Source organism: Dipodomys merriami, unplaced genomic scaffold (genome assembly GCF_024711535.1).
Source record: "Dipodomys merriami isolate MVZ:Mamm:240054 unplaced genomic scaffold, mDipMer1.0.p SCAF_14, whole genome shotgun sequence".
NCBI lineage: Eukaryota > Metazoa > Chordata > Mammalia > Rodentia > Heteromyidae > Dipodomys > Dipodomys merriami.
The window spans coordinates 3,179,637-3,202,599 of NW_027202715.1; the positions used below are offsets into that span (position 1 = coordinate 3,179,637).

General features: G+C 46.7%; 2 protein-coding genes across 3 annotated transcripts; both read right to left on the reverse strand.

The window, feature by feature from the left end:
* Positions 1 to 475: 475 nt before the first annotated feature.
* On the reverse strand, positions 476 to 8,476 carry Myoz1 (myozenin 1). The gene is made up of 6 exons (XM_070020367.1): positions 8,394 to 8,476; positions 7,009 to 7,099; positions 5,734 to 5,912; positions 3,794 to 4,040; positions 3,371 to 3,536; positions 476 to 984 (listed from the first exon to the last, which is right to left on the reverse strand). The coding sequence occupies exons 2-6, from the start codon at positions 7,079 to 7,081 to the stop codon at positions 753 to 755; spliced, it is 897 nt and encodes a 298-aa protein (XP_069876468.1). The 5' UTR covers positions 7,082 to 7,099; positions 8,394 to 8,476; the 3' UTR covers positions 476 to 752.
* Positions 8,477 to 10,827: 2,351 nt separating this feature from the next.
* On the reverse strand, positions 10,828 to 21,268 carry Synpo2l (synaptopodin 2 like). Of its 2 annotated transcripts, XM_070020576.1 has the most exons (5): positions 21,228 to 21,268; positions 20,965 to 21,110; positions 19,160 to 19,311; positions 18,221 to 18,735; positions 10,828 to 14,795 (listed from the first exon to the last, which is right to left on the reverse strand). In XM_070020576.1, exons 2-5 carry the CDS (start codon positions 21,067 to 21,069, stop codon positions 12,652 to 12,654), a joined length of 2,916 nt encoding a protein of 971 aa, XP_069876677.1. In that variant the 5' UTR covers positions 21,070 to 21,110; positions 21,228 to 21,268; the 3' UTR covers positions 10,828 to 12,651. The 2 variants fall into 2 exon arrangements, with proteins under 2 accessions (XP_069876677.1, XP_069876678.1); XM_070020577.1 differs by lacking the exons at positions 18,221 to 18,735; positions 19,160 to 19,311; positions 20,965 to 21,110; positions 21,228 to 21,268 and adding an exon at positions 16,963 to 17,103.
* Between the last annotated feature and the right edge of the window lie 1,695 nt (positions 21,269 to 22,963).

A 22,963-nucleotide genomic window follows, 5' to 3' on the forward strand; every position in this document is an offset into this window, starting at 1 on the left:
AAAGAGGATTGGAGGCTGATTATTTACTGCCTTGACTAAGTGGACCTAGTATTGCCTAGGAAGGAAGCATGCTAAGCTGTGGAGTGGAGAAGGAATGTACTAAGATATAGGAAGGGATCTCATGTCACTAATACCCTCATTTTACTTTCCCAGTTTTCTTGTTTCATAGCTTTTAATTGGATAAATAGAATTTACACCAGTGTTATCAACACCTATTTCTTAACCTCCTTACACAATAGCTTCTTCGCTTTGCCCACATGTGGGCCAGCACATGTGTTTGTGCATTTGTCTTATACTACTAAATAAGTACGCCATTGTACATACCTAATGAATGTGGTTTTGTGGGTGTGGTATGTAAGTAACCCGTCCGGTCATAAAGTCTAAATAAGGTGTGTTTAGTCTTTGGCTTTAATTAGTCTTTGTGCATTGTTAGTCTCAGCTTTCATCTGCCCTCACATATCAGAGGAAGAATGAGTTCATTTCCTTGAAGTTTATTGACTGTTACCAGTGGCAGGGAGAAATCCATAAAAGAGCAGGTTCCATATGGTGTAAGTAGAAGGGGAACTCTGAGTTGGTGAGGAAGTATGCTTGGAATGGGGAAACGAAGGCTAGAGAAGCAGATCTCACCCACCTTTTCCCTTCTATTCCCACAAGGATATTGGATTAACAGTGGAGGCATCCTGTTCAACGATCCCTCAACAAATTGGAACCAGAAAGGGGAAAAGAGGCAAATTAGAGGAAGAATCACCAGCTCACAGCTCCTCTGTTTCTCCATCCAGGGGAATACCAACATCCACATTGTAGTCTACAGGCTCCCCAGAACTCAGCCAAGGAATAGGGGTTCGATTGAAAGAAGGCCTGTTGGAGAGGTTCTGGTTGTAGAGGACCAGAGGCTCATTCAGCAGAGGTCCCAAGTCAAACTTGGGCATCTGGAAGGTCATGCGTTTAGAGGCCTTCTCATATCCTCCGTAGGGCATGGCTGTCCTGAGAAGGGGACATATTATTTAGTTAAGAATAACAACAGAAGAAACAGGATTGTATCAATGAAATGCTACACTTTTTTTTTCTTTTTTTGGCCAGTCCTGGGGCTTGAACTCAGGGCCTGGGCACTATCCCTGAGCTAGTACTCCACCACTTGAGCTACAGCACCACTTCCAGCTTTTTCTGTTTTATGTGATACTGAGGAATCAAACCCAGGGCTTCATGCATGCTAGGCAAGCACTCTACCACTAAGCCACATTCCCAGCCCCTATGCTTTCTTTTTTTTTGGGGGGTCCGGTGGTGGGGCCTGAACTCTGAGCCTGGGCGCTGTCCCTCAGCTCTACAGCTCAAGGCTAAGGCTCTACCACTTGAGCCACAGCGCCACTTCCGCCTTTTTTCTTTTTGCTTATGTGGTGCTGAGGAATCGAACCCAGGGCCTCATGCATGCAGGGCAAGAGCTCTTACCACTGAGCCACCTTCCCAGCCCCCCATATACTTTCTTGAAAAAGGTGAAGTCTGCAAATTCTAGTTTGAGATTGTGTCTGCTCTTTTTATTTTTCTTTGTTTTTTTCTTCCTCCCTCCCTCCCTCTCTTCTTCCCTCTCTCCCTCTCTCTCTCATTCTCTTTCTTGCTTGCTTGCTTGCTTGCTTGCTTGCTTGCTTGCTTTTCTTTGTTGTTGTTGGTGGTGGTAGTGGTGGTGGTCGTCGTGGGACTTGAATTCAGGGCCTTGTCAATGTCCCTGAGCTTTTTGTACTCAAGGCTAGCACTCTACCACTTTGAGCCATAGCACCATTTTTAATTTTCTGGTGAGTAATTGGAGATAAGAGTCACATAGACTTTCCTTCCTGGGTTGGCTTTGAACCACGATCCTCAGATCTCAGTCTCCCTGAATAGCTAGGATTACAGGCATGAGCCGCCAGTGCCCAGCTATTTTTCTTCTTTCTTAGTATCTTGTTCCCCCTCTTCCTGGTTTGCTTGTTTCCTCAAAATTAATAATAAGAAAAGGAGTCTAGGGCTGGGAAGGTGGCTCAGTGGTAGAGCGCTTGTCTTGCATGCTTGAGGCCCTGGGTTCGATTCCTCAGCACCACATAAGCAAAAAGCCGGAAGTGGTGCTGTGCCTCAAGTGGTAGAGCGCTAGCCTTGAGCTGAAGAGCTGAGGGACAGCGCCCAGGCCCAGAGTTCAGGCCCACGACTGGACCCTAAAAAAAAAAAGAAAAGAAAAGGAGTCTAGGTCGTAGTTGTGACCCATACCAGCATTTCAAAAAAGTAACACTAAACCACCTAAAGATCTGGGCTCATCTTTTTTTTTTTTTTTTCATGGGGCTTGAACTCTGGGCCTGAGTGCTGTCCCTCAGCTCTTCAACTCAAGGTGAATGCTCTACCTCTTGAGCCACAGCGCCACTTCCAGTTTTCTAGTGGTTTATTGGAGATAAGAGTCTCACGGAGTGTCCTGCCTGGGCTGGCTTTGAACTAAACTCCTCAGATCTCAGACTCCTGAGTAGCTAGGATTACAGGTGTGAGCCACTGGCGCCCGGCTGGGCTCATCTTAAATTGAGACAACCCCCACAACTACACCATGGCCCCAAATAGATAATGGATGGCTTAGATGAGAGGAATTAACAAGTGCAAAAGCATTGCTTTAGATCTTCCCTGCCCTGCTTTCACATAAGATTTTCTATCCATGGCCTAGAGATGCCCAATTCTAAAAGTATAGATATTTCATAACTTAGTGCAGTATAAAGGAATGTAATTATACTACAAGGAATGTTAGAAAATTTTGACCTGGAACAGAAGGGATCCTCAAGAAGTCTTTTGTTTTGTTTTGTTTTTTGTTTTTTGGGTCCGGTTGTGGGGCCTGAACTCTGGGCCTGGGCGCTGTCCCTGAGCTCTTCAGCTCAAGGCTAGCGCTCTACCACTTGAGCCACAGTGCCACTTCTGGCTTTTTTCTTTATGTGGTGCTGAGGAATCGAACCTAGGGCCTCATGCATGCAAGGCAAACGCTCTACCACTGAGCCACCTTCCCAGCCCCTCAAGAAGTCTTCAATGGCATGCTACATTATTTTAAATAATAAATGCATTATTTCCCATTTAAAGCAACCAGGCTCAGAGGTGACATATATACATATATGTGTGTGGATATACACACATATATTACTGCTAATAAGTGGCCTATGGACAAGATTCATATCCTGCCTTCTAATGAATTTCTCTTTAATCACAGTGCTATGATGAAGCTGAGCTAGAGTTAAAAGAGCAAAGTCCTGCCCTTAGGGCCCCCCTATTCCTGCCATTCCTCCATAATCTGAAACACTTGAACTATAAGTCTAATGTCAACTAAGGGACATTGCCACACACTAGAATGCATCTGATTCCTCTCCTGCCACCCTACCTGTTGAAGGACTTATATTTGGGAAGTTCAGGTTTGGCCCCATAAGCCAACAGGTCAATGCCAAGTTCCACTTTTTGCTGGGGGTCAACCCCCATGGCTCGCTCCCATGGAGAAATATAGGTCTTGAACACAGTGATATGTTTTCCTTCTCCACCTGCCTGGTCTCCTGGTAGCCACAGGAAAGAAAAGTAAATTAAAATTGTTGGTTAGTAGCCAATGAAGTTTATCCCTTACCTTCACACTAGGGAAGTTGCCAGGACAAGAGACTAAAAGTATAACATCCCAAGAATTATGTAAGGTTTGTGGCATAACGACAGGATAGGGTCAGATGACTGAATCTGAAAAGCCAGATCCAGCCTGGACCTCCTTTCTAGGGACATCTGCTCTAGGAACCAGACATTATTTTTGGATATGAGTACTTGCCTGATCCTGTCTCACCAGCACCTGTTGTGCCGATAGCTCCTCCTCTGCCAGCATGGCTCCCAGGACCACCGGCACCCCCAGCTCCAGAAGCAGAGCCCTGGTGATGATAGTCAGAGCCATATTGTCCAGCAGAGCCACTGCCTCCTGCTTGGCCTCCACTGCTGCTCTGACCATAGGAGAATCCATGACTCTGACCAGCTGTACCCAGCTGTCCCCCAACTGTGGGAAGGAACTTCTGAAAGTGATCCTGAAAAGAAAATACAAAACAAAGGGAAGGTTAGCAACAAATATAAAAACAGACAAAGACAAAACTATATACGGTAAAGGAGGAAGTGAAAAGCCTGAATCCTCTTATATTCCCCTTCAAATAAATAGTGGACTGAGTGACTAAGAAGTTATCCTTAAGAGAGGACACCCAACCGGGTGTCCTCTTATTTTTAAATAAGACCTCTTTTTGTCTTATTTTTAAATAAGACTTCTTTCTCAACTAAAACTTGAGAGAATGGGTTGTTAGGGAAATCTTAATCTTAACTGGGAGAACTATAGAGATCTCTACCCTCTCCCTTCCTCAGTCCAACAGTCATTAACTCTTTTCCTTTTCCTCTATTTCCCCTCTTGGTGCCTATTGAACCAGTACTTCCTGACAGTGAAACTACAGCACTACACTGGATTCAGTCCCAATGCCTAAAAATAACCCCACCAACTCCTTAAGGAGATTCTCCTGGCCACCTTACCATGTATACCCCCATGTTCCACCCAGTTGTAACCAGATCCAGGGGAGAGAAAGGCTTCAGTCTCCTAAAGTTAGATATGACCCTCTCAGCACTTTTACCCTGCTCCTACATAAAGGCCAATGACAGACACTCCTGCCCTAGCCCCAACCATGTAGACAGCTATTTCTATACTCAGCCACTCAAAGAAGGTAGAAGAGGAAAAAAGAAAATAGAAAAGGTATTCCCCCTCCCTAGTTGTAACATCCTGTGCCCTGCCTCTCTCCAATTTCTCCACCTCTTTCTTTGGACAAGGAGCCTGACTAGAAAATGTAGGATCTTGAAAAAAGAAGATTTCAGTCATCTACCTAGAGTCTCTAAGGGAGGGAATGACCCCGCTTCCTTTAAAAAAAAAAAAAAAAAAAAAAAGAATGACTCAAGAAGAAGATGGCTATAAAACCACATTTAACACTTTCTAGACTTGGCAGATTTCGTAAATGAAATTACAGGGCAGCATTCAAATTTGAAGTTCATATACATAACAATTTTTAGTATAAACATGCCTTGAACATTGTGTGGTTTATGCTTGTACTAAGAAATGCTTCATTATACATCTGAAATCCACATTTGGGCAGGCATCTTGTATATAGTTTTATTTTTATGTTCTAATTGTTGCATAAGAGGAAATAATTCATTACATAAACTTGAAAGTCAAATTTAACTCAGAATCCTGTTTGAGTTTTGTTTGCTTCATTGATTTTTTTTTATTTTTGGTGTTGAGAATTGAACCCTAACCATACACTACTACTGAGCTACACCCCCAGCATTCTGTATTTTTAAACTTTTACTTTTATGTCCCAAATATTGTATGGTACATATTTACCTAGAAAAATGTTCATTGTGTATGTAACTTCAAAATACAGGACTGGTTGTTCTGTTTTATCTGGCAACCTTATTTTATCACCCATACTGGGAAGGAATTTTCTCCCTGAGGGTGTGGTACTCCCCTCTCCTTCACTAGCTCTAAGACAGAGACCAAGTTTCAGAGATGGGCTGTAGCTCACCCTACAATAGTTGGATGCTCATTATTTCTAGGGGCTTAATGACTTTATAAATTTTCAGGAAGAAGAGGTTGAGGGATTTTTAGATGTTCAGGGTCTACCAAAAAGTTGTCCAAAAAAAGAGTGGGGAGAGCACCAAGCTCTGAGAGAATAATTGTTCCAAACTCACCATTGAGCTGTCAGAGAAAACATCAGGATGGTTCTCATAGATAAATTTTTCCACCCGCATCTGGCGTAGTTTGAACATCTTGGAGCCCCGGTTGGTGAGCAGGGACAGCTCCTCCAACATCACATCCCTTGGTACACTGATCTTCTTGCCCAGATTCAAGCCTGAGCTCTCTTGTCCACCTTTCAGGGTGGTAGGGAAGAGGAAGCAAGGGAAAGAAGAAAGTCGTTTTTTTTTTCTGGGCTCAGAATGCAAACACCTTTCACAACGAAGTGTGTGTGCTGGGAGAGATCATTTTAGGGTGTTCTGTTTTGTCTGATGTCTGGTCAAGGTCTTTCTAGTTTGTGAGAACTTTTTTTTTCCTTTTTTTTTTTTTTTTTGGACAGTCCTGGGGCTTGAGCTCAGGGTCCCTGAGCTGCTTTTGCTCAAGGCTACCACTTGAGCCACAGCTCCACTTCCAGTTTTTTCTGTGTATGTGGTACTGAGGAATGGAACCTAGGGCTTCATGCATGCAAGGCAAGCACTCTACTACCACTAAGCCACAATCCCAGCCTGTGAGAACTTTTTGACATAGTGAATTTGGAGTTAAACAGAATGCTCAGAAGCTGGGTTGCAAGGGGTTTCACAGTGGGATTACCAGAGAAGAGATATGAAGAAGGTCAAAGGGTCATATATAGGCTTAGAATGGAGAGCAAAAAGTATAGATGGTAGGGGAAGGCATTGGAGAAACCTTTTTTAGGATGAGGAGTGTTAATAGGCCAGTCCTACATGGAGTTGGCCACCTCTAAACACAGATTCTTGTCAAACTCTTCCCCTTCTCAGTAAAATTCTGGCTCCAAAGAGCCTCTAGGCCTGAGCAAGCTCTTCAAATCCTCCCTCCACAGGTAGCATGCCTCCACAGTTTTGTTCATTTTAAGTGCTTACCCAGTGCTACGTTCCCTAGGTCTAGGGGGAAAAAGATTAGCCATATACTAAGACATTTAGTCTATACCAGTCTCTATCAGTTTCTTCTTCAAACACACTCCCTGACCATGGCTCCTGCGGCCCTGGACCTGACAAGGCATCATCTTAGATTACAAGGTGAAAGGTAGAACAGTAAGTTATTAATATTGAATCCTTTCTACCTCTTTCTCTCTTCCCTTCTTACCTCTCCCTTAACCCCATCCCCAAATCCTCCCATCAGAGAAATTCCTCTTGTTTTTAAAATATATTCAAACCTATGTTATTTCTGGGACTCTTGAGTCACGGTTGTCCTTAATACGAGCAAGCATACCCTACCTCCAGTGAGTTCCATGATCAACTTGCTGGATTTCCTTTTCTTGTTAGGGGCTGGTGTTCCTGAGAGCGGCATTGTGGAGGTGGACTCAACCTGGATGGGTGGAAGGGTTATAAAGTATAGACAACATGGAAGAGTGGATGTCTGCAGCAAGGCAGTGCTTTACCTAGAGTTAAGGACACAAATCTCGTATTTCTTTTTTCTTCCATATCTATTCCTTATTGCCTTTCCCACCACTAGTGTTAACTCAAGGCCAAGGCCTTGTACATGCCAGGCAAGTGCTCTACCATTAAGCTATATCTTCAGCCCTCAGATTAGATATATATAGGAATGTATATGTCCCCAAAAGATTAAAAAAAAAAAAAGCGCTGCATTGGGGCTTCTGTTTATTAAGGGAGCAGAACAAACCATGTAACTGCATGCCTTGTCCTTACCTTTTACCAGTGTGTTATAAGCTGCTTTACATACAGCCTGTGTTGATTAGGAACATAGATGAGGGTGCAGAGTGTTTAAAAGACAATAACAATGACGATTTCAAGGGCGTGAAATAATTGGACTCTTTATTTGCATTGAAAATATCAGAGTAAGGCTATGATTCCCAGCTCTAGTTTCTGCTCCTCCATCCTCCCTCAAGGCCCAGAGGAGTAAGGAAATGTTCTGCCAGACCTGAGGAGATTCAACTAAAAATACATAGAAGGGCCTGGGCACAGTCCCTGAGCTTTTGTGCTCAAGGCTAGTGCTCTACCACTTTGAGCTGTAGGGTCATTTCCAGCCTTTTGGTAGTTAATTAGAGATAGGAGTCTACATAGAAGTTGTTATTCTCTCATTGGGCCAGCTGGAACATGGCCTTGGGAGGTCATGGGTATGCTCCCTGTTCCTTCAGTCACTTCTGCCCTAGGCTAGACCTCAGAGCTGGAATGGAAAGGGAATGAGAGGGCATTCAGACACTGATGCGTGTCACATCAACACTATCATAGCAGTAGGAAATTGAGGGAAGACTGGAATTTAGTAATAAGATCTGGATGAGGCCAAACTGGGCAAAGATACACTCCAGCTCCTCCTTAACAGAATTGACACACAGAGACATTCTATCTTCTTCGGAGTCCTGTCTTTAAAACACACCCGCAACTTGACCACTTTAGCAGGGTCTCAGACTCCATTCCTAATTATCAGGAGACTTCTCTACTATTTCGCTGCCCCCCCCCCCATCCCTGCCGTGTCCAACCTCCTTTGGCCTTTCTCCTTCCAACTTTCTGTTGCTCCCTGAACTAGACAGCTGAGAGCTGATCAGAGATGGGGACAAAGGCTACTCCTGCAGGATCAATTGCAAACACAAAAGTCAGCAGAGGGGGCTCCAGCCCCTTGAGTCATAGGGCTGCAAACTTACCGACTGCTCAGTTGGTGGTCAGCTCTCCCTGGGGTCCAGCAGCTTTGGAGGACTGAGCTGCTGTGACCGGAGAACCTGAGCTGGGCAGGCGTGGGGGCAGCACTGGCAGTGGGGGAGGGAGGGTAGTTATAAATAGAGACGATGAGTGCAAGCAGCTCAAATGGCACAGGGGGTACTGAGACCCTGAAACCAAGATCCTGTACTCCTTGCCCAGAGGCTCAGAAGAGGAGAAACACCTTTGGGATTCTTCTACTGAGCTGTCTGAGCCAGGAGTAAATCTGCCCAGAAGCTCTATTTTTCCTTTGTTCCTACAGTCTAAGATCCAAAGCATTCAGTGAGAAATTGAAGACAAGGGGAAAGAGGAAACAGTCAGTAAGTGGTGGATAGGGATTCAGAGTAGGAGAGAAAACCAGCTAGAATCAGTGGCCACTGCTCTGCCACTACAGCCATCACTGCCCTATCACAGCCTAGGGACTCTGTGTGTGTGTGTGTGTGTGTGTGTGTGTGTGTGTGTGTGTCCTGGGGCTTGAACTCAGGGCCTGGGCACAGTCCCTGAGCTTTTGTGTTCTAGTGCTCTACCACTTTGAGATGTAGTGCCATTTCCATCTTCTTGGTAATTAGAGAGAAGAGTATCATGGACTTTCCTGCCCAGGCTGGCTTTGAAAGGCAATCCTCAGATCTCATCCTCCAGAATAGCTAGGATTACAGGTGTGAGCCACCAATTCCCAGCAGGAAGTGATTCTGAAACTTTCAGATTATACCTAGTGCCTCAGTAAACTCTCTATTCTTCCTGGCCATGCCTTTCTTCCATCCTACACTTCTCATGTTGAAAAGGTGACTCAGTGGTAGAGTGCTTGCTTTGCATGCATGAGGCCCTGGGTTCAATTCCTTAGCACCACATAAGCAGAAAAAGCTGTGGCTCAAGCGGTGGAGCGCTAGCCTTGAGCTGAATTGCTGAGGGACAGTGCCCAGGCCCAGAGTTTAGGCTCCACAACTGACCAAAAATAAATAAATCAATCCTAAGGATTGAATATCCTCCTCCCACCCCTCACCATATCAGCTTCTGCTGCCCAGACCAGTTGTGCCTCTAGACCTTTCATCTTCTCTGTTTCTGTCCAACCCAAGGAAGCAATTAGAAAACATAAATAACAGGACTGGGAATGTGGCTTAGTGGTAGAATGCTTGCCTCATTCATGAAGCCCTGGGTTTGATTCCTCAGTACCACATAAACAGAAAAAGCCGCAAGTGGCACTGCGGCTCAAGTGGTAGAGTGCTATCCTTGAGCAAAAAAAAAGAAAATCAAGGGGCTGGGAAGGTGGCTCAGTGGTAGAGTGCTTGCCTCGCATACATGAGGCTCTGGGTTCGATTCCTCAGCACCACGTAAGCTGAAAAAGCTGGAAGTGGCGCTGTGGCTCAAGTGGTAGAGCGCTTGCCTTGAGCTGAAGAGCTGAGGAACAGCACCCAGGCCCAGAGTTCAGGCCCCAGGACCAACCAAAAAAATAAATAAGTGGGAAACTCCAAACCCCAGTACTGAAAAAAAAAAAAAGATCAAGGACAGTGCCTAGGCCCAGATTTCAAGTCACAGGTCAGGAGGGGAAAAAAAATCAGCTTGTGCCTAGTGGTAGATACCTAGTTATTGGCACAAACGTGCCCTCTGCTGGTAAACTTGAATAATGGCACCTTCCTTCTAAAAATGTCTTTCATTCCAATCTTCCTCCAGTGCCTTCCCTTCTCTATTTGTCACAATTCACACTGATCTGCCTTTCTTCCCTCTCCCATCCCATATCATACCTAGTCACTTGCCTTCACTTAATTCTTAGAGAATTATGTTTAACATGGTTGCTTCCTCCAAAGAGCTGGGAAATCTTGAAGGGTTAAGAAGTTTATTTTTTATTTTTGTTTTTGTTTTTTGTCAGTTGTGGGGCTTGAACTCTGGGCCTGGGCGCTGTCCCTCAGCTCTTCAGCTCAAGGCGGGCACTCTACCACTTCAGCTACAGTGCCACTTCCGGTTTTCTAGTGGTTTATTGGAGGTAAGAATGTCACGGACTTTCCTGCCCGGGCTGGCTTTGAACCGAGATCCTCAGATCTCAGCCTCCTGAGTAGCTAGGATTACAGGCATGAGACACTGGTGCCCAGCATTGGTTTTTTTTTTTTTTTGGTTTTTTTTTTTTTTAACAAGATCTCCCAGTTCTGAAAAGAATGTACTTGGAAGGTAATGAAGGAGAGAAAAAAGAATCTGGATGGAGACTGCAGGAAGAGAATACCAAGAGGAGAGAGAATAAGACAGATTTGGAGGAAAGGAACAAAGGAGCAAAAGGGTAAAAACAAAAGGGGGAATGACAAGAATAGAGATCAGAAATCAGATCAGGGTAACAGATTAGTAATCAAGAGAAATCAGGATTTGGATATAAAACCAGAAAAGATAACAGAAACAGAAGGTATAAGGCATAAGTTTATTCTTGTGCACAACCAAAGAACCGTGACTCACACCCAATTTGCAAAGGAAATGATAACTTTCCAGATCAAACAGCAAACATGACTGGTGGTGGTCTTGGTGGGAGGGGAATCCATGTCTTTCTTGGTTTAGGATCTGAAGCTGAAAAGGAAGAAGAACTGGGCTTTTAAGGGATGGGGTAGGACTTAAAGGAGATTTTGGCCCTGTGTGCCTCCCTGCCCTTTCCTAGGTAGTCATAACAAAATGTAGAAGACAAATTGAAGGGTAAATTTCCAAGAGATGGTAGCATAGCCACCAACTCTTCTCTCTTTCTTCCTTCCTTTCTTCCTTCCTTTCTTCTTTCCTTTCTTTCTTTCTTTCTTTCTTTCTTTCTTTCTTTCTTTCTTTCTTTCTTTCTTTTTTGTCAGTCTTGGGGCTTGAACTGGGCCTGGGCACTGTCCCTCAGCTCTTCAGCTCAAGGCTAGCATCCTACCACTTAAGCCACAGTGCCACTTCCAGTTTTCTAGTGGTTTATTGGAGATAAGAGTCCTGCCCGGGGTTGGCTTTGAACCAAGATCCTCAGATCTCAGCCTCCTGAGGAGCTAAGATTACAGGTGTGAGCCACTGGTGCACGGCCACCAACTCTTCTTTCTACACTCAGAAAACATCCTCACACCTCTTTCACTCTAACAGTTCTTCAGACTTGCATCAATACTCCTCTTGCACACAGCTGGTTTCTTGCTAGCCAACTTTACTTTCTACCAACACTGCTTTCTCTCTTCACCATACTTCTGTGATTAGATCATTTTTACTCATTTCTGCTCCCCTCGTAGCTTCTGCTTCACTCTCCTCATCCTGGCTCTTTTCCCTTCCTTTCTGAATCATGAAGCAATAAGGATAATAATTTATTCATTTTTAGAAGAAATTTTTTATTTTTTTTTTTTACTTCCTGGATACCAGGTTGTACTGAGGGGTTGGGGGAAGCAAACTTAATGAAATCCAGAGGAGAAGAAGAATTCTTAGTTCTATTCCTGGACTGTGTGGTATAACACAGCATCATGAAAATTATTCCTGCCCTTCAGTCTTGTCAGACTGCATTCATTTCACAAAATGCTGTGCCTCTGCTACAGAAGCTGGTCTCGAGTTATTCTTCAATACAGTTCATTCCTCTTGACAGTCTATGTGGAGATTTCTGACCCTCCTATCAATAAAAGATTAAGTCTCAAATTGAAAGCTTATTTAAATTTTCCCTCTTACTCTTGCTTCAGACACAAGAGCATATGTATCTAACCACTTTCCAGATCAGATCCTGATCACACATTCAAACATACTCATTGGCACACATATAGATACCTAAATATATACCTAGGAAAACAGTGAGGAACAGGGTTTAATGCACACAGGGGTCAATTCAGACTCTGCTTGGCTAGCGGTGAACTTCTTGTCTAAGCTCCTAGTGTGCTTCTCACTGAACATTAAAACAAGGCCCACAGAGAAAAATAAAATATTGAAAAAAAAGTAGAAACCTGTGGAGGCCTATGAGTGACGAGGCTAGGAGTTATAGACAGAAATCTAGGCAAAAAAAAAAAAAAAAAAAGAAGAAGAAGAAGCAGCAAAAAGACTGAAGCAAAGATAATGCGTTAGAAAGCAGCAAAGGAGTTGGAGAGTGAAGAGAAAGCTTAGGAATGGGACATAAGTCCAACTATGTCTAGCAGGAAAGAAGTTAGCCTCCAGGTGCCTGAGAGAAGTGGTAAGATACGAAAGGAGAAACAATTTCTGACACTGGATATTCCACTTCTCCTTGGTCCTGGGACTTACTTTTGCTCACTTATGCCCTGCCCCAGGTCTCCACACATGAGCCTGCAGTCCTGTTCTGGTGGCTGAGAATCTGGGCCTGGCTACTTGGAAACCACAGGAGCTGAGGGTGACCCCAAGGCCCCTGGGAGACTCTTGAGGAGGGGCGGGGCTAAGGATAGGGGCTGAGGCCAGCTCTGCCCTCCAGATAGGCTCATCCAACGTAGTAGCTGCTCTGGGAGCAAGCACAGTGGGGACTAAGGGTTCTGCAGTGGGCTGGGGGACTGGAGTGGAAAATCGGCGGATCTCCTGAACTCTGGGGGTTTTGGTGGGCCCTGAAGTGGGGTTAGGAGTTGGAGGGACCTCATCAAAACAGAACATGGCTGTTTTAAGTTGGTATGGCTGATGCCGCATGAAATCCAGGGCCTTGATGCCCTGCTTAGGGGTTGCCCGAGGTCCCTGGGACTGGGCCTTAGGGAGAGTTCTGGCAGCCTGGGGAAAAAAGGGTGAGAGCAGTGGGTTGTAAGCAATAGGAGGCGGGGCACGGATGTTTGGTGAGTATTTCCAGGAAGGGGGCAGTGAGGGGGTGGGAGAAGGACTTCTAGGCCGGGGACCGGGGCCAAAGCCAGCACCAGGTGTAGCTTCCACCACGTATCTGTCGGCACGGCTCTGCCGTTTGGCAAACAGCTCCCCACCCTTACCCTGCAGCCTCGGTGGCTCAGGGATTCCAGCGGAAGGGGTCGCCCCATTCACAAGCCCATTCAGGAGCCCCCGAGAGGCTGGCTTGGGAGCTACAGGGGGTGGAGTCTTAGGAGCCGTGGGGGGTGGGGTCTTGGGAGCCATTGGGGGCGGGGTCTTCGGGGTCACGTGGGGCAGGGTCTTGTAACCCCGGCCCCCTGGCGGCTGCATGAAGTTGCAAGCTTCAGCTCCCAGGCTCAAAGCGTCCTCCTCCGGACCGGATTCCGCACCCCCGGCCGGGGGTTTTTCATCCAAGTTTTGCACCAGCGATAGCAACTCGGGGTTGGGCGAGTTCTTCGTCTCTTCCTTTCCCGGTGCGAACATCTGCTTTCGGGTCCCCCGGCGCCGGGCCTCCTGCAGGATGCCGGTGCGGGCAGCGGGTACCGAGATGCGCTGCTCCCGAGCGCTGGGCACCTCGGGGGCCGCGGGCCCCGGGGCCGGCGACTCCGGGCGCGCAGAGGGTCGCAGGGGAGACGATAAGAAGATGGAAGCAGTGGAGGTCATGGCACCGGGAAGAGCTGAGTGCTCTGAGGCGGCTCCTGGTGTGACCGGCCGACTGGGGGCTGGGATGTACAGGGAGCTGGTGGCCATAACTGGACCCGGGGAGCGGGCAGCACTGGGGGAGCCCGCGGGGGGCGCGAAGCTGGACGCAGGGGTGGGCCCCTGCGGAGAGGACGCGAAGGGGGGTGGCACCGGGCTGAGGCTCCCCAGGCTTTCGGTCGCCCTTTTGGGGGCTGATGGCCGGAAAATAACCGAGGTTGTACCTGGCCGCTGCCCTTGTAAGCCCGGGGTGAAGGGCCTAGCTGACCTGTTGAAGATGCTTGGGGATGGACTGGAGGCCCCACCAGCTAGGAGGAAGGGTCTGGGGCTGGCCACAGGGGCCGGGGCAGGGCTGGGTGGGAGCACAGCCGCCTCCGGAGGAGCACTTTGGGCCCGAGGGGGTGACTGTGGTCCCTGCCCATTGAGCACCGCTGCTGGACCCACCTGAGCCTGCTCCAGGGTGCTGGAGGCTGCGCGCTGGCGCTGCTGTTCAAAGAGCTGGACCCCTCGCCCGAAGACCTCGCTCAGGTGCCCTCCCTGCCCGGAGCCCTGGCCCTCTGTTGCTCCTGAGCCCACCTTGGCCAGCTCCATGTCCAGATAGGGGCTATCCCAGTCAGACTGATTGGTGAGGCTGCGTGCGTCTGAAAAGGCCTCTTCGTCCAGCTCAGACTCACTCGTTGGGGGGATGCCGTCCTCTTCCTCCTCGGTGCCTGTCCCAGCTGCAGCCCCAAAACTTACTAGGGTGTACTTCTTGGCTCTCTGCCGTCGTTTCTTAAACATAAGCACCCCCTTGGAGTGAGGGTTGGGGGCTGCAGTTAACAGAGATGCAATGGTCCGGCATTTGGTCTTGGCCTCCTTCACACTCTTTTCTTGGAGAGATTCTGCACGTTGCAGTTCTGAGGAGACAGAGAGGTAGACGGATGAGTGGGGCTTTGTATCCTGTCCTAATTCTGCTCCTCAAAACTTATACACACACCGCACCCCAGGCAGCTCTCTCCCACCTCCTACCTTCTATCTTCACCCTTAGAACCTACAGTATCTTTTGCCTGTGGCAAAGTACTCAGAGACTTGGCGACAAAGTAGAGGGTAAAAGGTGAAATCAAGGACAGTGACACTGCCCTGGTCACATCCTCTCTTCCTTTCCATTCTGCTCCTATCTTCCCAGAGATGTGCACTTATCCTCTCCACACATTCCACACCTGCCTCTCATTCTTGGCTGGCAATAGGGGTGGAGAGGAGGTGTCACTTTCTTAATGGAAGACAGGGAAATAAGGCAGGTCCCAGGGAGAGAAAAAGATGGGAAGGGACACTTCTGTCCAGAGACTGTTCTGAGGCTGTTTGCCAAGTTTGGAATTTATTGCCCATTACTATGACCAAGACATACTGGATTTTTGTTGTTGTTGTTGCTGCTGCTGGTCCTTGGGCTTGAAAAACTCAGAGCCTGGATACTGTCCTTCGGGGTTTCTTTGTTTTTGTTTTGTAGTTTTTTTTGTTTTTTGTTTTCTCAAGGCTAATGCTCTATCACTTGAGCCACAGCTCCTCTACTGGCTTTATTTGGTAGTTAATTAGAGATAAGAGTCACACAGACTTTTCCTGCTGGGGCTAGCTTCAAGCCAATCCTCAAATCTCAGCCTCCTGAGTAGCTAGGATTTAGGTATGAGCCACCAGTGCCCAGCTCAGACAGGATTGTTGGCCACAAGGCTCTTTGTCTCAATTCTACCCTTGTCACATGTCATTAACACTCATAGGGATAACTCCAATTCATATAATTTCAACAAGAATATCAGACTACTGAAAGCAAATTGTCAGTACACTTTATCCTATATACTTTTCTCTTGTGTATATTCCAGGATACACACACCTCAGTTCACATACATAATAAACACACTTGTCCTCACATTAAAACATAGTTACTCAAATACATTTATACACCTGTACCATCCAGGTAGCTCTTCTTCCCAGAGTTTCCCTGCAAAGACCCTATTAGTAATAATTAGGACATAATTTCAGAGTTCATCTCTGCCCTCCAACCTCCAAAGAACTTCTCTGTGATTTCCACTGGTTACTCACAGCCAGAGATCCTGTTCTCCAGGCAACCTTCCAAATCTTTAGGATCCTCCTTTAACGTCACCAGGTAAATAGATTGTTTCCCACAACTTGGAGGTGGGAGTAGGGTAGGTTTCTTTGGCGGCTAGAACTGCCTGCCCCCATCTGTCAAGACTTTTGGGTAGAGAGTTCAGGCAGCCACTAACAGGCACACAAAGACTATATGCTGAAGAGAATCAGAACAGGACTTCCCAGGCCATGTGGGCTTAGGTAGGTGGAGCTAGGAAATGGGAGAGGCTGCTCTGCTGTAAGACCCAGTCTTACACAAGGATACTAGTTCATGGTCTCAGTTGTTCCTAAAAAATTCTTGAAATTCCATCTATTTTCCATTCATGCTGCTTTCTAGCTGCTTTCTCAATGCGCACAACAGAGAATAAATAGCCCTGTGGATAAGAGGAATTGGCACCAAAGTCAGAGTTAATTTCAGGTTTGGGGTTCTTGGAAGAGTTACTTCACCACATTGAAGTTAAGTTTCTCATCTGCAAATAAAGATAATAGCTACCTCATAGGGTTTCTATGAGGATGAAATGAAATAATATAAGTAAATTTAGCTTTTAATGCTGTGCTAAGGCCCACTGTAGAAACTATTACTCTAAAAGCGTTCTTGTCACTAGCTGTATGTGTATAAAGACACTTTCTTGTTTTCATGTATCTTCAACAGACTTACACATGCATACCTTCAGGTATTCATAATGTGCTCCCACCTTTCTCTTTTTATACACTCTGTTCCTATGAGATTTCCACAGCCCATCAACCCCCTTGAGATGTGGCCATAGCATTAACCTATTCTGAGAAAGAAGCAGTGAGACTTTCCTGAAGAAAGGAAAAAGAAGACAGTAAAAAGAATGAGGGGACAAGAGAGTATAACCTTTCCCAAAGATTACCTTACCCTTCCTAAATGGTTGAGGTTTCACCCTCAATTCTAGACCCCAATATTCTTGTGAGTGTGGGAGGTACCTGCATAGAATGGGTCTTGGAGCTCAGGACCTGGGCCTGGGGCTTTGTCGAAGCTGGCTTGGGTGAGGGGCTCTTGGATGATGGGCTCAAAGGTCTCCATGCTGAGAAAGGCAGTGCTGGCTGGAGCAGGACCAGCTTGAGCCACCCCCAATGCCTTTTAAAGCCCCTTTGTTTGATCCCCAGAGCTGGCAGCTGAATGAGCTCACTGGGCTATTTTTGGAGCCTGGCCACCTCCCTCCCTTCTTTCACTGCCCCACAAGTCCTGATGTGATGGACATGGGCACCTGCCTCCCCCTCCCCCTACACCACTCCACTGGACAATCTGCTAAAAATATCCTGAGCCACCAACTACAGTCTTACCCAGCAGGATGGGAAGGGAGGGGGTGATAAAATGAGAACTGGGCATAAGTATGTGATACTGAACATTCATTTGGAATTTCTTTGTGGGTTATTTGACACTCATAGATGGTCAGATTCTAAATCATCATAGTCTTAGCTTCTATTTAGACTTTGGAGATACAAAATGCTATGGATCAGGAATCAATAGCAGAATGGGAAGAAAGAAAAAAATAACAGCTAGAGAGGGAATCCTGCGATTTTAGAGGTGACAAAATGTCTCTATGGGAGGCCCAAGACAGGGAGAAACTTGACTCTCAGATATGGTTCCATAGCTCACATCAAGAATAGCAGAGAGCCTGAGATAAGTGCAATTGGCTTTTTCTGCCCAGGCCTGCATTCTTGCCTAAGATAAGGAGCCAAATATCCCTCTCTCTCCTACTTCCTAGGAATCTCATGACCATCCCAGAGCTTCCCAGGCCTCAGGAATCCTAACTGAACTTAAAAATGGTAACAGTAGCTCTGATACCATGATTACAATTAATACTGTAAAGTTTCTATAGTGTTACCTTGCTTCAGAGTACTCCCTTGTTCTCTGTCTGTCATCCTCCTTTTCTCCACTCTGACACACAGCAAAACAAGAGCAACCACCAACCCCTTCATCTATTCATGTCACTTTCCAATTTCCCGACTTGGTCTGCTCTTGGGTTGGCTTGAACTACCTATCCCTTTTCCCTACACTGGTTCAAATAGCAAAAATAATGAGGACCATAACAACTCCTCTTCCCTCTCATTTATCACCCTTCTCTAATTATCTCAAAGATTCTATCCAACAGGTAGACAGAAAGTGTAGATAGGGAGAAATAGATTTAGAGTTATGATCTTGGCTAGGAAGAAAAGAAAAGAGGGTTCAGGCACTCACTGGCTTGCTTGGCCTTTTGGGCGTAGGTGGTAGTAAGATCTTCTGCCACTGGATGGGGGACAGGACCCACCATAGGGATGAGATGAGGACCAGGCCGGAGTGGACCATGGGGTAACAGCAGTGCCTCAGCTGAGGATGGCTGAAGGGCTGGCCCTTCTTCCCAAGATGGGGAGCTCACACGACTGTCACTCTGGCTGTGAGGACCAGGAATGGCAGGTGCTGGCTCTGCAGGACTGTCAGACAAGTAGACTTCATCAGGTAGAGCTCCTGGAGGGGTAGGCCGCATGGGACCTCGGCGGCGGGGTCGGCGGGGCTTTTCTTGAGTGGCAGGGCCATCCATATCACTGTCTGTCTCTCCATAGTAAGCCTCACTGTCCGGGGGTGAGCGAAGACTTCCAGGCTGAAGAGGCTGGGGAACAGGAGCACCAGGGGGCTCTGGACTTAATGGAGATAAGGGTGACAGTGCCTGAAGCTCCCCAGGGGATGGAGATCTCACAGGTCCTTCATCTGCTACCCTAGATGGGAAAGGTGACAGAACATGAGAGAAGGGCTGCATATCTAACAGCTAAAGAGATCCGGAGGGGAGGAAGATAAATGAATTGGTATACAGTTGGAATGGATACTTTGGGAAGAGTGAAGATCTGAGGACAAAGTAGGAAGCAAACGCTCTTGGAAGATTGTAAGCTTTGAGGAAGATATGATGAGGAGGAGATAATACAAGGACTAAAGTAGATCCAGTTCTCAAATCCCTTAAGATCCATTGCTTAAATCCTTTAATTGCACATACAGTCAAACCCTTTGCAAGACATACACAAACATTTATACTGCAGCAGAAACCAATGAACAGAAGTAAGTACTTGTTAGTTGCTGAAACCAACCAAGCCAGTAAGACGGAACAGAAACAGACAAGAAAGGAGAAGAGAGGGAAAGAATCCATACCGCCGCACAGTGAGAATAAGCTGGTTCCCAGAGGCATCGATGAGGCTCATGGCACTGGCATGAGAAAAGCTGATACAAGAAACTCCATTGATTGCCAAGAGCTGGTCCCTCTCTCGGAGCCCTGCTCTGCCAGCTTGGCTCCGTCTTCGGATCTGAAATGTTGGAGGAATGTTATAGACGATGGAGGGCACCAAGGAGAACAGAATGAAAAGATAAGAAGGACCCATGTGAAGGAACTTTATAGGATAAAAAGGATTGGAGGAAGCTGGGCGCCAGTGGCTCACACCTATAATCCTAGCTACTCAGGAGGCTGAGATCTGAGGATTGTAATTCAAAGCCAGCTTGGGCAGGAAAGTCCGTGAAATTCTTATCTCCAATAAACCACCAGAAAACCAGAAGTGGCACTGTGGCTCAAATGGTAGTACGCTGGCATTGAGCTGAAGAGCTGAGGGACAGCGCCCAGGCCCAAAGTTCAAGCCCCACGACCGACCAAAAAAAAAAAAAAAATGGATTGGAGGAGCCATGGGTGAGTGGCTCACCCCTGTAATGCTAGCTACTCAGGAGACTGAGATCTGAGGATTGCAGTTCAAAGTTAGCTTGTGCAGATAAATCTGAGAGACTGACTCTTACCTCTCATTAACCACTAAAAAGCAGGAGGTAGAGGTGTGGTTTGAGCGGTAGAATGACAGGTCTTGAGTGAAAAAGCTAACGGACAGCACTCAGGCCCTGAGTCTAAGCCCCTGTACACACACACACACATACACACACACACACACACACAATGGGAAGGACTCCTTTTTCTAGGAAAAAAATGGGCATACTGGTGGGAGGTAGAGTGACCACTAAATGAAAGAAGCCCAGAGAAAACTACATGGAGGAGATTCTAGAAATGATATTATAAATCCCAGGATATTCCCAATAGTTCCTTTCTACTACAAGTTAAAGTATTCCAGATTGAAGCCAACCAGCTGGATTCTGGGATATTGTGGTGTGTGTGTGTGTGTGTGTGTGTGTGTGTGTGTGTGTGTGTGTGTGTGTGTGTGTGTGTGTGTGTGTGTGTGTGTGTGTGTGTAGAGGTATACTAAGTGTACACACACGGCTATCCTGTATTGAGTTCTTACTAAGTATTTGGCATGGTGCTACATGTTATTGCATTTAATTCTTAGAATGGTTCTACTACCCACATTTTACAGTTCAGATAACTAAGTCTGAAGGGTGAAAAACAAAGGGTAAAGACTTCACCTGAAAAGCCAGGTCTTACATGTTATTCTGCTAACATATAAAAAAGAAAGCTTTGTTTATTAATGGGAAAAATCTGACCTAGGGAAAAAGGAGTACTGAAGGAAGGACAGGGCAGGGCTGGGCTGGGCAGGGCTGGGCAAGGCAGGACAGCTTCAGCTTGTCACAAATCAATTTAGTCAGAGAGAAATTAGAGCCTTCCCTACATTCCTGGAGTTTGGAATAGAGGCACACATATAGGAAAACAAATACTGGATGACCAGCTCAGACCTTTGCTACTAGGGAACTGCAAGAGACAGAAGCAGGGCCTACTTTTCCTCTGCTCCTTAAAAATTAGGAATTGACTTCTCTAACATCCTCCCCCAACCCACCCACCAGAGAATGCTTGTGATCAGATATTACTCCCCCCTACCAGAGTTGAGCATGCTTCCTTGCCCACCTACCCACCACCTCTTTTACATAGCCTCCTACTGACCCCACCTCCCTCAACAAGCCACCACATGACCTTTCCCAGCTTCCCTTGGGCTCCCTTTTGCAGAAACTTCATTTCAGGGGTTCTCCCTTACCTTGGACACCTGTAAGGGTTTCCTCTGTTCGGCCCCCCCCTGAAGTCGAAAACCCCAGGGGGCTCCCCCTGATAATGTGACCAGCACCTCTTCCTCAGCACCCATCTCTCAGCTTGGCCTATGGCCCCTGGCGTTTGGACAGTGTCCTAGAGAGAGAAGTTAAGGCGCTGGTACCTCGTCCGGCCTGCCTGTCTGGCTGTCCTGCTCCTGCTGCCCCAGGCCTTGCCCGCCCCCCCCCCCACCATACACCACAGGCAAGTAACCTGGTCCTAGGATCAGTCCAGTCGAGTACACATGTCCCGTCAATCGAAGCTAAGCTCAAAATAGTTACTGGCTGTATTCCCCTCCCTCTCCCAGCTGTGTTACTCTGAGAACTAATTATAGCATAAACTTCTGCCCTCCATGTCCTCATTTCTACTGCATGGGTCTTTTACTCAGGACTCAAAGTACTAGCCCTCTGGACTGTATAACTAATGGATACCTTTGCAGGGACTGTGCTTTCCCTTAAAGGATCCATTTCTTTCCTCCAGGACAGCTAGATAGGCAGGAGTGATGGGGTAAATGAAGTGTCTTTATCTGGGACACTGTCCACATTCTGAGGCCATAGGCCAAGCTGAATGATAGGTGCTGAGGAGGTGGTAGTCATGTTACCAGTACATCTCAGAGCATTGGTATTGGTGGTAGTGGTGGTGGCAGCAGCAGCAGCAGCAGCAGCAGCAGGAGCTTTAATTCCAAAGCTTGCAAGAAACAAACAAGTTTGTTCCACAAACTCCCAGGAAAGAGGACCTCTTTGCTATAAAAATATGTAACCAAGCTAGGCCTGTTGCACAGTATGCCAATCACTGAAATGACAAATCTTATTATTGTTATGAAAAGACAGAATACAAAAGAAAAAAAATCCAAGTCTTAAATTAACTATCTCCCTGAGGATAAAGTTTGGGAATATTTATGGAATTAAGAAGCAAGGTGAGGGCTGGGAAGGTGGCTCAGTGGTAGAGTGCTTGCCTTGCATGCATGAGGCCCTGGGTTCGATTCCTCAGCACCACATAAGCAGGAAATAAAAAGCCGGAAGTGGCGCTGTGGCTCAAGTGGTAGAGCGCTAGCCTTGAGCTGAAGAGCTGAGGGACAGCGCCTAGGCCCAGAGTTCAAGCCCCACGACTGGACCCAAAAAAAAAAAAAAAAAGAAGCAAGGTGAGGCTGGGACGTTGGCTCATGGTAGAGTGCTTGCCTTGCATGCCTGAGGTCCTGGGTTCGATTCCTCAGCACCACGTAAGCAGAAAAAAGCCAGAAGTGGTGCTGTGGCTCAACTGGTAGGGCACTAGCCTTGAGCTGAAGAGCTGAGGGACAGCGCCCAGGCCCAGAGTTCAGCCCCACAACTGGCAAAAAAAAAGCAAGGTGAGTGGCTGGGAATGTGACCTAGTGGTAGAGTGTTTGTCTAGCATGCATGAAACCTTGGGTTTGATTCCTCAATATCACATAAACAGAAAAAGCCAGAAGTGGCACTGTGGCTCAAGTGGTAGAGTGATAGTCTTGAGCAAAAGAAGCTCAGGGACAGTGCCCAGGCCCTGAGTTCAAGCTCCAGGACTGGCAAGAGAAAAAAAAAAAAAAAAAAACAGAAGCAAGGTGAAGCCAGGCACTGGTGGCTCATGCTATTGATGAGGCTGTGATCTGAGGATTTGAATGGTTTGAATGAAGCCAACCCAAGGAAGGAAAGTCTGTGACTTTTATCTCCAATTAACTATGAAAAGGCAGAAAGTGGAACTATGGATCAAGTGGTAGAACACTAGCCTTGAGCAAAAAAGCTCAGAGTCAATGTGTAGGCACTGAGTTCAAATCCTAGCGTGCGCACACACACACAAAGAAGCAGAGTGATCTGAGGTGTAGGGAAAGATGATTGGTGAAACAATCATATATGTGCTATGTACGTGTATAATCAGTCCTTATTTTTTTTATTTTTTTGTCGGTCATGGGGCCTGAACTCTTGGCCTAGGCGCTGTCC

Excerpts from the sequence above, each read along its gene's own strand:
- Myoz1 (XM_070020367.1), bottom strand. The coding sequence starts at position 7,081 with ATGCCGCTCTCAGGAACACCAGCCCCTAACAAGAAAAGGAAATCCAGC. Across the intron at positions 4,041-5,733 it reads TTTTCTCTGACAGCTCAATG|GATCACTTTCAGAAGTTCCT; the intron begins GTGAGTTTGGAA and ends TTTTCTTTTCAG. Across the intron at positions 985-3,370 it reads AAATATAAGTCCTTCAACAG|GACAGCCATGCCCTACGGAG; the intron begins GTAGGGTGGCAG and ends TCCCCTTCTCAG.
- Synpo2l (XM_070020576.1), bottom strand. The coding sequence starts at position 21,069 with ATGGGTGCTGAGGAAGAGGTGCTGGTCACATTATCAGGGGGAGCCCCC. Across the intron at positions 19,312-20,964 it reads AACCCTTACAGGTGTCCAAG|ATCCGAAGACGGAGCCAAGC; the intron begins GTAAGGGAGAAC and ends CCAACATTTCAG. Across the intron at positions 18,736-19,159 it reads CTTATTCTCACTGTGCGGCG|GGTAGCAGATGAAGGACCTG; the intron begins GTATGGATTCTT and ends TTTCCCATCTAG.